Here is a 15,271-nt window from a genome sequence, read left to right on the forward strand (position 1 = left end):
GATGGTGTGTATCTGCTTCGAGAACTTGGATCGAATTGACTCCAACTACAATACACCTTGCACAAGGCTATATGCAATTCGGGATGTGGTGCTGCGCGGCGGCGAGGAACGAAAATATTGGCAAGAGCTCGTTTCTAATACACGACCATCGATTTTTGCTGAACTTTGAATATTTATTGAATGAGTTATTAATTATAATATATAATATATAATTATAATTAATATGGCTTTTAATGGAAATCATGAAAACTTAACATAGCAAAAATCTGCGGGTCGTGTATTTGTATTTCGCCTTTCGGCACGCCATATGAAAAATTGTACACTGCCATCAAGGTAAAAAGTAATTATGCTTTAATGCTAGAAGAGAGTCTGCATAAATGCTAGTTATCCAGCCAATCGGATTAAAACTATGGAGGGAGGAAAAGCAAATGAGTGCGTCCAAAATTCTTCGATACAACATTCCCGAAATGTAGGCTCTGTGTGCACATAGTGTTTATATATGCCTTATAGGATCGACTTACTCTTACTCTTCTTCAGTAAAACTGGTATTAACTCCATAGGCTAATTCTAAGGTCTTATATATATTGCTTGTCCTCAATTACATGTCCAAATGAAGTGCTTAGGGGAGGATTCTAATTTAATTACGCTTGTGCCTAGTTGTCGTAAGGAACTGAACGCCTTAATGGTTGAGGATAAGGGCAGACTTGGGAAGATTACTATAAAACGTGCGCCCTCATAAAGAGAGCGCCGCGGGGGCTTATCTCTCGGGGATGAAATAGCTAACTGCCATAGCATGTGACTGCTGGCTACCCCTCTAAGCAGAAACTAAGCAGAAATAAAATCATCTCGACCACCAGCGCATTCAAAGGGATTAAAAAGGAGTTTGACGGTCTCCCCGTCGACTTGGTCAAAGTTTTTACTGTCACTTATTCAAATATTCTGGATATCTGATGACTTTCTCTGAAAATGGGAGAGAAAGATGATAAACTGGCTTTCTATTTGGAACCTTTTCCACTGCCCAGAGCAACCCGCTGCAAATCATGTGCAGAATTTAGATTTCAGCCTCACGTGTTCTTCAAAACGATATGACGACGCAAATGTCGCGCGCTGGATCAAGGTAAAATCGGAGTTTGCTAAGGTTGCATTCATTACCGCTGTTGTCTTTCACGTTGTCTTTCTCCAATGGACCATATCATTTTTTCTCAAACGCTCAACGCATTTGCAATTTTGAAATTTTATGGAGACGCAAAAGTCTTGCATACGTTTGCAACGGGAATTGCGCGAGCAAAATTCCGCGTATAAAGGTTGGTGTTAGTGCCATGTATATGATGCAGTGCATTTGTGTGCGCCCACGGAGTTGCGAGCAAATGGCTGCGAGTTGTTGCAGGAACGTGTCTGTTCTCGCATGTCGACATTGCACAGGTCACATTGCACATCCTAGCGGGAACCAAAGGAAGAGCTTCCTTAAAGATTCATTTCGGATTAATGGCAATGGATCTTGGTGGAATCACTTAGTGAATTATGCTTCAAAATTCCTCTAAAAGAAACTTGTTGGAAGCAAACACGCGCAGCATTCATGGCAATAGATACATGTTTGCTCTCCTAGGAAGTGAAGAGTAAACAAATAGATGCATCCAATATCAATCTTTTAGATGCAACCGTTTCCTGCTCGGACACGATGAAGAAATCATACAAGAAAACCATCTAGGTGACATTGACACAGCAATACCACTGCACAATGAGATTCCGTAGCCCTTTACCGCTGAGTTACTCCTTCTGTGTATAGTCTTTTTTCACAGCGCCAATGTTCTTTCTGTGTTTTCATATACGGGGCGCGCATGGAAAGTGGCTGCCATTATTACTCGGAAGCTTCCAACCAACATTTTTTTCTGTTGTCTTCGGCAAGATACTCCAGTTGTGGTCAACAAATAAAGAGGCATATACCTCAGAAATCAACGACTCTCGAAACTTTTAATACCAAATACTGAGGAAGGGGATAACAGAATTTTTGCCAAACGAAACGATTTTAAATGTGAGTGGTACTAAAGTTGCATAAGACAAACATGTGGTTCAGTCTGAAAACGAATCCTGTTTCAGTTATCAAACGTTCCGTCGATCATATGGTAACACCTGGACTAAGCTTTCCTAACATATTCCATTTATCTACCACCAAAGTCTCGCCAACAACCATTCTAATCCAGCATAATTTGATCAGACGCCCTTAGTTTTCTTGCATGATCCGTACGATTTTCTCACCGTAAACAATGTTTGACAATATGGAAGAATCTCTCCAAAAATTTGCCATTTTTCTCGGTCATAAGTGTAATTTGCACGGACTAAGAGACTCCATTACCAACTTTCCCCCCACTTCGACGTTTAGGCTAACCCTAGCTAGCGAATTCTCATCGCCACAACTTACATGACCTTACCATGGTCTACCAGTTCCAGAATATATCAATAGCCGTTTCGACTTAAGAGTCTATATGCTATAATTGAGCTAAGGCAATCAACACTCAATATTATATGTAAAAATTGCTTAACAGAATCGAAACCTTTTTAATGACGTGTGTATCTATTCACTTTCAGGTCCAGTAGTTTTTCCTGATCCACCAGCAGATGCCCCTATTGAATCTAGTGGAGTAATAGTAGGAGCGTCTGGTTATGGATTTGTGCCGCCACGGAATCGGGCTCAGAGTAAGATCTAAATTAGGATCTTCAATATAACTTCTTCGTATCATCCTAATTCTGTAAATAGTTCGTTGGAAACTAGTAATAGATTCTAATACACAAAGTTGTTAAAGTATTTATGCTTAGATTTGAAGGCCAAAATAAATACTGAGAGGTATAATTTGAGTGAATAATTACTAAATCACTAACTCCTCAAACTGTCACATGCAAGTACATTGTTACATATTTTATTTATACATAATTTTTTTTTCATTTTGTACAATTATTTTTTTAGTGAATGTTCTCAAAATTTCCTCCTTTGTACATGTTGAATCCACCACAAATAAAATTTGAATTTGAATTATTTTTTTAGTTTGAGCATCGTGTTTTGCTTATTTTGGTTAACTAACAAGGAATCACACTATTAGATATGTATATACACAACGTCTGCACGACTAACCTCTGCAAGGTGACAGTTCCAAGTTATCAGGTTCGAAGGCATACATTCAACCAAATACAGTAAAACGGTGTACGCTCATATCTGCAGAAAATCGCCCGATAAGCAGTTATATATAATTTGAGACATGTAGAGCCGTAACGTTTTACTAATGTAGATATAGGTATATATATTTTACACATTATTATATTCAATTATCCCAGATAATAGCGACGAGCAAATATAAAAAAAATGCAAGAGCTTTTTCCGTTTAGCTTTGAACGTCACTCCCCAATGATACGCATACACGTAGGGAAAGGAGCAATCGAATTTAACTTCCGATTTTCATAATCTTCTTCTTTTTCTTCAGCCTTTATCCCGTTCACAAGCGGAGTCGATTCGTCGTGATCGGTTTCGCCATTTTATTTTATTAAATACCTGATCTGGATGTAATCGCGAGGCGATTAAATCCCCATCCAGCACATCAAGCCCACCGTAGTTTCGGCCGACCTTTTGGTCTTTTACTATCGACTTCGATGTTCAGACCAATCTTGGCAAGTGAATTCCTGTTAGCGCGAATTACGTGACCATACCATCGAAGACACCTCTCTCGCAGTTTGTCCACGATCGGTTCAACCCTATATCGACCGCGGATTTCCTCGTTTCGATCGTGATCAAAACGTATCACGCCACTAGTTCGCAGCAAGACGCTGTTCATTGTCTTTTATAGTCGGCCAACAGTCAGAACCATAGAGAGTGACAGGACGAACGACGTTGCGGTAAATTTTAGAATTGAGACGTTCGTTGTGGAACGCCATTTCATCCAGGTTGCCAGTGATTATACTCGAGATCATTTTTGCTCCTAGCGTCTAGGAAAACATCATCTGCATAAAGCAGTGTATAGGGCGCTGAACGTTGGATGTCCGGGGTGATGGCGTCCATAGCAAGCACCATCTCCTAATTTTCATAATAAATGAAAAAAAAATTCAACTTTTTTTTTTTAAATATGTCGTTTATTTTTAAAGTTTTGTGTGAAACAAAACCTTATTAGAATCGAATCGATGTCTGTCTGCAACAACCGATTTATTTAGAAACGGCTGGACTGAATACCACGAAATTTGGTGAGAACGTGTGGTCTATGAATTTCTTTACATATAGTATAGCTTGTGGCGCTATTTTGTGTTGATTTTAAGGAGGGCTCCCCATACATGCAAAACGGGAGTGCGACATTTTTTTCACTGAATATGGCCATGGGGTATCAAATAAAAGGGCTCAATTAGTAATTTTGAAACTGATCCCATATTTTACATCGAATGAAACGTAGTGGAGTGAAGGCTAAAAATACCACACCAAAAAAGAGTAACAGGTTTCGTTCTCTGAACCTATCCAACCGAAAAAACTGAAAAAAATCACAGTGGTATTTCTAAACGAAATCTAGGCCTCAAAATACGTCCCCTTCCAGAATGTGTTCAACTAAAGTTTATAACGGTATATTTGCATGTTTTAGAAATTTAGCCAGAAACCCCCTTAAGATCATGCTAAAAGTACAAAGCAAGGGTAGCATAAGGCAGAACTTTGCGAAATTTGAAGGAAAGCCAACCATTATTAATAAAGTTGTAGAAGGTGAAACTTCTACATTTTATCTTATCATAATTTCGTGTACTCTAAAACGTGTATGACGTCCTCATACCATATCAATTCGCCAATATAACATCTGAATGGAGAGTCGCAGGAAATCTTTTTTTTAGTTTTTTAATCATTTTATATCCATATCAATTCCTCCAGACAGAGATATGTATGTATTTATACGTATATGCTAATGAAATTTTGGAGTAATGCCCAATTCCGATAGATATATTCGTACATTATGTACGCTGTATATATACATCTTTTCGTATGATTAATTTACATAGGTGCATGTATATATGTACAATATTGACTAACAGACAATGTTTGTTTTTTTAGGGTGATCATAATATCATGTCTGTAATATACACTTAACTACAAGATATAATAATGAAAAATATGAAGGAATATTTTGGGTTTTTTAGCGATGTATGAATTGGAAAATGTGATCAGAAAGTTTCTCGTATAACCGGCATCCGGTCTAGGCCTGCTTTAATATGAAACCACCAATTCAATATCCCTGAAAGTTGACTGGCGTCTTGGCCTTTCTTTCTTTTTCTTTTTCTTTCTTTTTCTACCATACATATTGCCCTTATAGAATTTTGGGGCTAGATCACCCATATGGATTAAGTGACTTGCCAACCCCAATTTACTTTTGGAGCCCGATGTTCCGCACAACTAGACGGTAATGGTATCGCTCATAAACTGTCGTTAGGCTTCGGAATCGTCCATCCTCTTGTAGAGGGCAAAAATTCAATCAATTTGTATAACTAAGAAGAGTAGCAGCGAATTGGATGTGCTGACACTATCTCCAACGAAGTATTTGGTTGGGGCGCTGGGCTGCCACTCGTACGCACTGTGATTGGAAGACAGAAGTGGCAGTGACTAGATTACGTTTTAACGAGGGGAAACAATTACATTACGGGTTACGCCTTACAGTAGAATCCACTCTCTCACGATGGTCGACGAGTGGGTCGCCGCAAATGCACTCGGCGCAGAACAGTAGAAGCGTAGTGCGAGCGCCTCGCGAAATTAAGGGGGTGCTCAAGGGCATTTCAGGTAACAACGAATTATGGTGCGTAGTTGTGGTTGACGCGTCATGAAGTTCTTTATGAAATATTATTAGCCCAATGCACTCCGATGGTACGATGCAGAAAGGTGTTGACAAAAGATTCAAGCCTTCGAGTGATAGTAGGTAGTCATTTTCCATGTGCTACTTCCATGTAGCATACAGAAAGAACATTATAACAGAACAATCTCGACTTGATCTTGGTGCTAAGATGGTCACATTTCTAGATTTTAGGTAAGGCAGCGAAAGCGAAATTAGTGCTATTCGGTACCACCGGCGGTAGAAACTACGCTTCCTAGCTATTCCCCATTAATTCAGATAGGTAAGGCGCGTGCAGAACATCATGTTTTGTGTCATCATATGTCGCTCTTAGTTTTTCAGGAATCCCCCGCTGTGTAGAACATGTCAGAGACACTCTTTGTTCACGCTGTGGAAAGCTTTCCAAATCGATGAAGAGTAAGTGAAGCGAAGATCTGAACTGCGTCTTCTGTTCCAAAATGATTTGTGGCGTGGTAATGTGGTGAATGCAGAAGTATCCGGAGACGAAACCAGCGTGCTCTCTTTGATTCGTTCCAGGACGATTTTAACTATTATCTTTGCAACCGCAGGGACCACGCAGATACCCATCCAATTGTCACACCCCCAACAGGTATCCTTCTTTGGAATCTTAACGGTCATCCTCTTATTCCACGCTCTGGGGAAGGTCTCGGATTCTTAAGATTACCGTACGAATGGGAGTAGCGGTAACTGCAGGTATTGCGTCAAGCCCAGCTACTTTACCCCGTTTGAATGCATTATTGGCCGAGATGATTGCTTTTTTGTTTAGAGGAACACCGTAGTGAAGTGTGCCCGTTATTGTTAATGTTCTTCACAGAACCATCGAAAGAGGGCCACATGCAAGCTCTTTCGAGATGCGATATACACTTCTGAATTCATTGAGTTCTGCGGAATCTTCCGCCTCCCAGCACAATAGCAAATTCCCTTTTGTCACGGCGCACACTACGCTACACTCCGCGTGATTTCGCTTGGCATTGGGGTTCGTGTTTCGCGCCTGCCATCGTTCGCAGTGATTAATAGAGTCTCAACTCCTCTCGCTCATCGATCCGTTTTCACGATTTAGCAGTCGGCCAGATCTTATGATGCCCTTCGAGACATGACCGATGAACTGCGTAGCACTCGAGAAAAGGGCGTTTTTGATATTCATCTATATTCTTAGGCTGGTTGCTCAGTATATCTGCCGTCCGATCAGCAAAAAAGCTCTCCCACTGTCGAGCGAAACTTGTATCATATAAGCGGTTGATGTTGAGTTTTGGGGATCGCAGCTCTCCAGCACTGCAAGAAAAGGCGGACGCAACACACAAGCGGATGTAGGCGACCATCAAACGGTGATCCTCTTCGAAGCCAATGTCAGCGCCTCTTTTGTTACTCACACACAAAAGACAACTCCTAAATCTACTGCTGATCGCAAAGTGCTAGCTAAGTGCTGTCGTAACCCACCTTCGCATTCAAATTACCCATCACGATCACAATGTCACATTTAGGATTATTTTTAATATTTTCTTAGGTGTCCATTTGATTTGATCACTACTTGACATGTGTAGTAAAGTTTGCTACTTAAAGGGGAAACCAGATTAGAAGGTCTATTTTTCCGTATCTTTTCGAATTTTTTTTTTTTGTAAGAAACAATAATTGTAATTAAATCAAATCAAGAGATTTTTTTAACAAAATTTAGCTTAGAATAACAAAATTTACGCGACATTATTCCGCTGAAGGTCATAAGTAGAGTTTCCGAACTGCGAGAAGTGTAGCGAGTCCAGTTTCTATCTGGAGCCAAAAAGCTTTTAATTTTACATTATAAACTTATTTTCTAAGATTATGAATCTCAATGTGGGAGAAAATAATCAAAATCAAAAGTTGTGCAGCTGTTTTATATAAAACAAAACTTTTAAATCGATTCAATGTCTATCTGTCTGCCTGTCACATCCGATTTACTCGAAAACGGCTGAACCGATTGTCTGTGAATCCCTTTACACATAGCAAGTGGCGCCATTTTGCGTTGAATTTGAAGATAGGAATGCGAAAGAGGAGTGTATTTTTTTTCATAAAATATTTTCATGTGGGGTATCAAATGAACGGGTTCGATCAGTACTTTTCGAAATTGATTTAAAAAAAATTTGCACGCCAGCGTAGAGAAATTTTTGAAAGTGATCTTATTTTTGATATGGGTAAAACATAGGGGAGATAGCGCTCACAATGTGTGCCCTAGAAAGTGAAACATAAAGTCAATAATAGTATACTACCATGTTTGAGAAATTTTCCGACTACAACCCCTCATGTTTATCCTTCAAGTACAAAATTTTGCAGTAGTATAGTATAGGCGATAATATAAGACATGATTCTGAAAATTTTGAACGCAATGCAACTATTATTAACAAAGTTATAAAAGGTCAAAGTTTTTTCATTTCAGTTAAATTTATTACACTCTAAGACGTATATGACATCATCACCATATAAGGTGAAATTATGTGAACGGCGGGGTTCATGGGGCATTTAAGCTTTCTTTCTTTAGTTTTTTGCATATCAGTGTCAATTACTCGAGGCAGATATGTAAATATATATGTATGTGCTAACAATAGTCAATAGCCATTTGTGTAAGTTGGTACCACCAGTGTTTAATTTATGTAAATATAAGAATGCTTTTGTCCACGGATGGCTCAAGTAGTTAGGTCGTTGGGTTGTCGTAGCGGAAGACGACGGTTCGAATCTCACTGGTCATAGGGGGATTTGTTATCGTGACTGGATGTCGGATACCAGTCGACTCAGCTGTGAATGAATAGTTGAGTCAAATCAGGGTAATAATCTCGGTCGGGCGCAACGCTGACCACATTGCCTCTTACAGTGTACTGTAGTGTACCGTTAACGTCTTGAAAGGAGTACTCTAACATACTTCACGGTCCTGATCCGATATGGATTGTTGCGCCAATGATTATTATTATTATTTGTCCATTGAATAAAGTGGGAATATGTGAAGATGCGTTACATCAATTTAGATACGTACATACATATATATTTGTACATCGGCATGCGTTTGCTTAATTAGGATGACCACAATATTTATGCATTTGATGGAATAAAAAAAGTCGATTCTAATGTGGTTGCCCTTTTGAGGGGCAGCAGCATTGGCAGCAGGGTTGGGAATATTTATATTCGTAAATACGAAGACGAATAAATTCGTACGATGATTTTCTATGAATGAATGCATTCGTATCCGAAAAAATGAATATCTCGGAAGTGAACACGAATACGGCTGTATTCTCACAACCGAAAGTGAATAGAAACGTATTCGTATTTACGAGTACGAATACGAATTCTGTTGGGTATATATCTGTATTTCCAAGTGCGAAGACGAAATTTTTTGTATTGGAATGTGGATAGCGAATACTGGCGCCTTAAGAATTTGAGTATGTTGTACGTATGTATGGTGGAGTTGAACTTAATATTCGATACGAGAATTAAAAGCGTTGCAGGTGCAGACAAAAAAGTATGTACATATAAACTCGAAAGATATTTTCAACCCTGAAGAATTGCAAAGCAAAGACTATTCTTCTTCTTCTGTGGTTGTGTCAGGCTGATGTCTGTGCCTGTATGAGACATCCAGCAAATTACTAAAAATTATTGTAATATAATATTGTTAACTCTATTTAAACCGATATTGGTATCTAGTGTATTTTGAAGCCTAGATACTATATAATGACAGCCTCTTGATTTTTTGCAGATTTTTCGGTTTGGTAGTTTCTGAGAATGGGTCTGTTAAATGATCATTATCAATCCCCCGTACTGCCGAACTTTCCAACAAATGCCAAAACTAAGATCGGCTTGGGAAAGTACTAACCGAGACCTTTTATTTATACCCCCCCCCCCCCTATATTTGATGAAACAAATGACCCCCCCGGAAAATTACGTAACTCACTGCATGCGAAAAATGCGTGTGATAGACAGTCAGATAGTAAACCGATTTTAATAAGGTTAAAAAGAAAGATGGAAAAAAATAATATTAAAGATTCAAAATATTAAGCATACTTGATTGTTAGGACTTGGGATTTTGTGCCAAGTCAGATTTAGATCCACCGCTAAATAAGTTTTTATTACAATCATTACCTGTCCAATGGTGATGAAATTTATCAAAATCAAGTTGATCTCTACAAATTTTCCTTGAAATTAATGGTAATCAAATAGAGCGGCGAGAAAAAAGTCTACATTACACCAGCGGCTGAAGTTTTTACTAGCAGAGCTAATAATTAATATTTTTTGACGTGGTCAGTGATTGGCTTATGTTGCTTTCACGGTTCTCAACCTGTAGTTTTGTCAATTGTAAAATTCAAAGCCGTCTTAGAATCAAATTCTACACTTTATTTCGCGCCCACAATATCAGCTGTGTGATACATCATATTTACATTTTTGCAAAAAGAAGTAAAGTTAGCACATGCGAAATTAAATACACTAGCTTAGATACATGTACGCAAAACGGTTCGCTTCGTTTTTCTGGTTAACATTTTTGAAGAATAAAAAGTATTTGAATTTTTTCATTTTGTTTACTTATACTCTTAAGATGTAGCTGTTACTATCTAGACCAATTAAAAAGGAAAAAAAAAATAAACAAAATATTTTAAAAAGTCCTGAAATTTTTACAATTTCTTTTTATAAAATTGTAAATGTTTAATCACTATAAGCAGTTTTCCTGAGTGTTTAATACCTAAATCTTTGTATTCTGAATCATGTCAAGTAGAACCTATTCACTGGTATTTATAGATTCTTGTACTATTAAGTTTCTTATCGAGAATTCCCATACAACGTAGAAAATACAGAAATATTTTTGAAAGGTACTCAACATGTTATTCAATGCCATATCGATGGCAATCACGGATACGATCCGAGCAAGTTATGCTCGATATATCCATGGTCCATCACAAAATCATGATCTCCTTTATCGCCGACAATTCATTATCCAAATAGGGCGACAATGTGAACGGCGCGGCAATTGATTTTAGATTTCAAACTTCCGTTAATACGTCAGTTGCAAAGAACAATAGTTCCGAAGCGCTGCTTACTCCACCTTGCGTGAAGCACTTTCAACCCAATATGCTCAAACAGTGTGCTGTCTATGAAGACGACCGAAACGAAGTGAGTTTGGCAATCAAAATCCTGTCAGAAACCAGCTTCCAAGCCAAGACAGTGCACTTGACGTAGATGATAGCAAAAGTTCGAAATAGGATCCCTAGAGTATAAAGGCACAGTGTTGGCTGCCTAGAGCCTATTTCAGCTTACAAAAACTGTTTCGCTCGAAGCGTCTCACCATAGGGTCAAAGCTCTTACTGTACAAGACAATGATCTTCCCAGTCCTCATGTATTTCTCGGAGACTTGGGTTCTTAGCAAGAAGAATTGCGAACTCTTGACCGCGTTCGACAGAAGATTCCTCCGAAGAATTTTTGGCCCGCTACAGGAGGATCGATGATTCCGTAGCCTACATAACGACGAAATCTATGAGCAATACCATGACCGTCAAGTTGTGGATAAAATCCGGCTCAATAGGTTACGGTGGGCGGGTCACTTAATCCGTATGGATGAGAATGATCCAGCCCGGAAAGTCTATAAGGGCAATATCTATGGTAGAAAAAGATGACGAGGCAGACCCTGCTTAAGATGGAGCGTTGGTGTAGGTCAGGACGCCAGGCAGCTTTTAGGGATATGGAACTGGTGGACCTCGGCGCAAAACCGGAATGTCTGGACTTCCTTATTAAGGCAGGCCTAGACCGGATACCGGTTGTTGCACCATTGATGATGATGATGATGTGTTGTCCGCCAACAACCGTGTACGGATTTTACCGTCGTAGCTGTTATCGGTTGTGATTTTCGACCGTAGATAGGGGAAATTATCAACGATGTCAAAGTTATAGTCTCCTATCTTTTTCATTATCGTTTGACCAGTGCAGTTTGTTGTTGTTGGTTGGCTGGTTGGTTTTTGGTGATGACGTTGGATACCATATATTTTGTCTCGCGTTCATTGATGAGCAGCCCAAGATCTCGCGCCGCCTGCTCGATCTGGATGAAGGCAGTTTGTACGTCTCGGGTGGTTCTTCCCATGATGTCGATATCGTCAACATAGACCAAGAGTTGGGTGGACTCAGCCTCAGCATCATGGATCACTTTCTCCAGGGCTAGGTTAAAGAGGATGCATGATAGGGCACCCACTTGTCGTAGACCGTTGTTGATGTCGAATGGTCTTGAGGGTGATCCTGCTGCTTCTATCTGGCCTCGCACATTGTTCAGGGTCAGCTTAGTCAGTCTTATTAATTTCGTCGGGATACCGAATTCTCTCATGGCCGTGTACAGTTTTACCCTGGCTATGCTATCATAGGCGGCTTTAAAGTCAACGAAAAGCTGGTGCAATCGATGTTCATATTCCAAGAGTTTTTCCATTGCTTGCCGAAGAGAGAAAATCTGATCTGTTCCTGATTTGCCTGGAGTGTAGCCTCTTTGCTATGAGCCAATGATGTTCTGAGCGTATGGGGCTATCCGTCCTAGCAAGATAGCGGAGAATATCTTATAGACCTTACTCAGCAACGTGATACATCTATAATTGCTGCACTGCGTGATATCTCCTTGAGCACAAGTTGATGTACCACTTGGTGTAACTGGTCGCCTCCATATTTAACCAATTCGGCTGTAATTCCATCGGCTCCTGGCGACTTATGATTTTTGTTTTTTTAACCGATGAATTGCACGGACTGTTTCTCCTAAACTTGGTGGTGGCAGTCTTTGTCCGTCGTCTGCAGTTGGTGGGACGTATTCTCTTTGCGCGCTCCGCTCTTCCAAGTTCCTCCTGTATTCTTTTGATTGGGAGTTCACCGCACACCAGTTTCCCTCCGACTTCAACATTTCCCCGACGATGTTCTATGGGCTTAGGTTGATTTTCAGGGAGTCCTCCAGGCTCCTCCTTTCAGGGAAAAATCGTGGACAGTGGAACATAGCATGCTCCGGGTTCTCAGGTGTGCAACCACATTCAGGACAAAAGAGAGAATCATTCAGCCTGAATTGGTGCAGGTACTTCCTGTAACCACCATGTCCTAAGAGGAATTGCGTCAGATGGTAATTAATCTCGCCGAGTCATCGCTGGATCCACTCCTCAATGCTGGGAATCAAAGTGTGGGTCCATCGACCGCGCTGCGAGTCGTCCCACCGTTGCTGCCACTTCTTCAGCGACTCTCGCCTTACCGCCTTTCGGTATTCTGCATCCTTTTCAGGAGGATTAATTTTCCTGTTCTCGTACAGGCAGTGTGTCTCACTTGCCAGAATGTCTATCGGGATCATTCCCGCAATAACACACGCTGCCTTGCCTGATATTGTTCTGAAGGCGCGGCACACCCTTAGCGCTACTAAGCGGTAAGCCATATTTACCCTCCTACGATTACTCTCACACGTTATTGCTTCCTCTCAAACTGGTCCCACATATAATAGTGTGGAGCGAACCACTCCGGCCACAAGTAATCTGTGACTGTATCTTGGGCCTCCAATGTTAGGCATCATCCGCGCTAATGATACGCTGGTATTTGCCGCTTTCTCACAGGCATAGTCCAGATGTCCCTTGAAATTGATTTTAGCGTCAATCATTACCCCTAGATATTTGATAACCGGTTTCGAAGTGATGACGTGACCACTAACGCGAATATTAACCGTATTCATCTTCCTACGATTGGTAATCAAGACCGCCTCCGTCTTTTGTTCCGCAAGGTCAAGCTGAACCATCTCCAGCCACGCTTCTTTGGCGCTAATGGTTTCGTTAGCGTACATTTCAATGTCTTCAGGTTGTTTCGCGACGGCAGCCACAGCTACATCATCTGCGAAACCGATTATCGTGGCCTCCTTTGGCACGGGAAGGATAAGGACCCCATTGTACATGACGTTCCACAGGAGAGGACCCAACATTGCGCCTTGTGGTACTCCTGTGATGACGGTGTACTGCTTGAATCCCTCATCCGCGTCGTACCAAAGTGTCCTCTCCGAAAGATAACTGTCGAGGAGCTTAGTCAAATAACTTGGAACACCCGTTTTAGCCAGTGAGCTTTTTATCCACTCCCAACTTGCGGAATTGAACGCACTTTTGGTGCCCAACGTTAGCAGGGCACAGCATTTTTTAGACGACATTGCGTCTCGAGCCAGCTTTAAAACAACATCTACGGCGTCGATCGTTGAGTGGGCTTGACGAAATTCAAATTATCGCTCCGATAGTCCATCCTTATATTCGATAATAGGGAGCTGAGTCTGTTGTAGATGACCCTTTCGAGCATCTTTCCTGCCATGTCGATGAGGCAAATCGGTCGGTATGATGTGTTCTGGGTGCTTATTCGGCTTCGGGAGCTAAACTTCTTTTTTTTTTTGAGGAGGTGGAAATCTTTAAAAGACACTGGCCTGGACACGCCGGCGTGTGGGATTCTTACCCACTAAAACCACCCCCGACTCCCCCCAAGCCCCGTGGAACCACCATACGCTATTACATCACGGGGCGGAGTCAGCTCATTTTAGCTGAGTCCCCTTTAGCCTCTACGAAGCGTACGTAACCGCGTTTTTCTAGTCTATTCTGCCTTTCGCAGTTTGCTCTGGATAGATACGACCATGGAGTTGATCGCATCCCAGTCTTCCTGACATGCTATCATTTTTCGCACCAGATTTTCTGGTACGAGCACTTCTCCTAGAGTCTCCTCTAGGTTCTTTCTTTCCTCCACAAACCTTAAACAGTGGAAGAATATATGCTTTGGGTCCTCTGGGACTCCTTTGTAGTTTGGACAATCAGGTGAGGTATATAGTTTAAACCTGAAGAGGTACTGGCGATATCCACCATGCCCCGCCAGAAACTGAGTAAGATTAGAGTTAATCCCACCGTGCCGTCTCTCCAACCACTCCTTGATGGCAGGGATGAGCCTGTGTGTCCACCGACCCTTTCCCGAGCGTCCCCAACGCTCTTGCCATCTATTTAGCGATCTCTCCCTTTCGGCGTTCTTCCTCTGCCATAAAGGAGAGATAGACTTCGCATTATATATAATCGTCATCTCATCTGCCAAGATGTCAATGGGCATCATTCCAGAGATGACGAATTCTGCATCATTTGAGACAGTCCTAAATGCCGAGCACACCCTTAGGGCTGTTCTTCTGTAGATTGAACCCAGTCAGTAGGATCGAACACACTACCCTAGCTATAAGCTACCTGGAAGCATGCCGTGGCCTTCCCACGTTCGGCATCGTCCTTGCCAGGGCCGCACTTCCAGGGGATGCTTTATCAAAAACATACTGCACGTGTTGCTTATAGCTAACATTGCCGTCTGTCATCACTCCGAAGTATCTGATGGCAGACTTAGAAGTGATGATATGATTCCCAATTTGATTACGGGCAAAATTTCTGTTACGGCGCCTGGTGATG

At 41.1% G+C, this 15,271-nt stretch overlaps 1 protein-coding gene across 5 annotated transcripts in view; it reads left to right on the forward strand.

Moving 5' to 3' along the window:
* The window catches only part of LOC119652913 (anther-specific proline-rich protein APG), a 155,291-nt gene that overhangs the window by 55,565 nt on the left and 84,455 nt on the right, over positions 1–15,271 (forward strand). For 3 of the 5 annotated variants that reach the window (XM_038057295.1, XM_038057296.1, XM_038057294.1), the window contains exon 3: positions 2,587–2,694. In XM_038057295.1, the coding sequence (XP_037913223.1) occupies positions 2,587–2,694 (108 nt within the window). Of the gene's footprint in view, positions 1–2,586; positions 2,695–3,040; positions 3,061–9,729; positions 10,368–15,271 lie in introns of those variants that run through there. The other 2 variants (XM_038057297.1, XM_038057293.1) reach the window with 2 other exon arrangements.

The sequence above is a fragment of the Hermetia illucens genome, chromosome 3 (genome assembly GCF_905115235.1).
Source record: "Hermetia illucens chromosome 3, iHerIll2.2.curated.20191125, whole genome shotgun sequence".
NCBI lineage: Eukaryota > Metazoa > Arthropoda > Insecta > Diptera > Stratiomyidae > Hermetia > Hermetia illucens.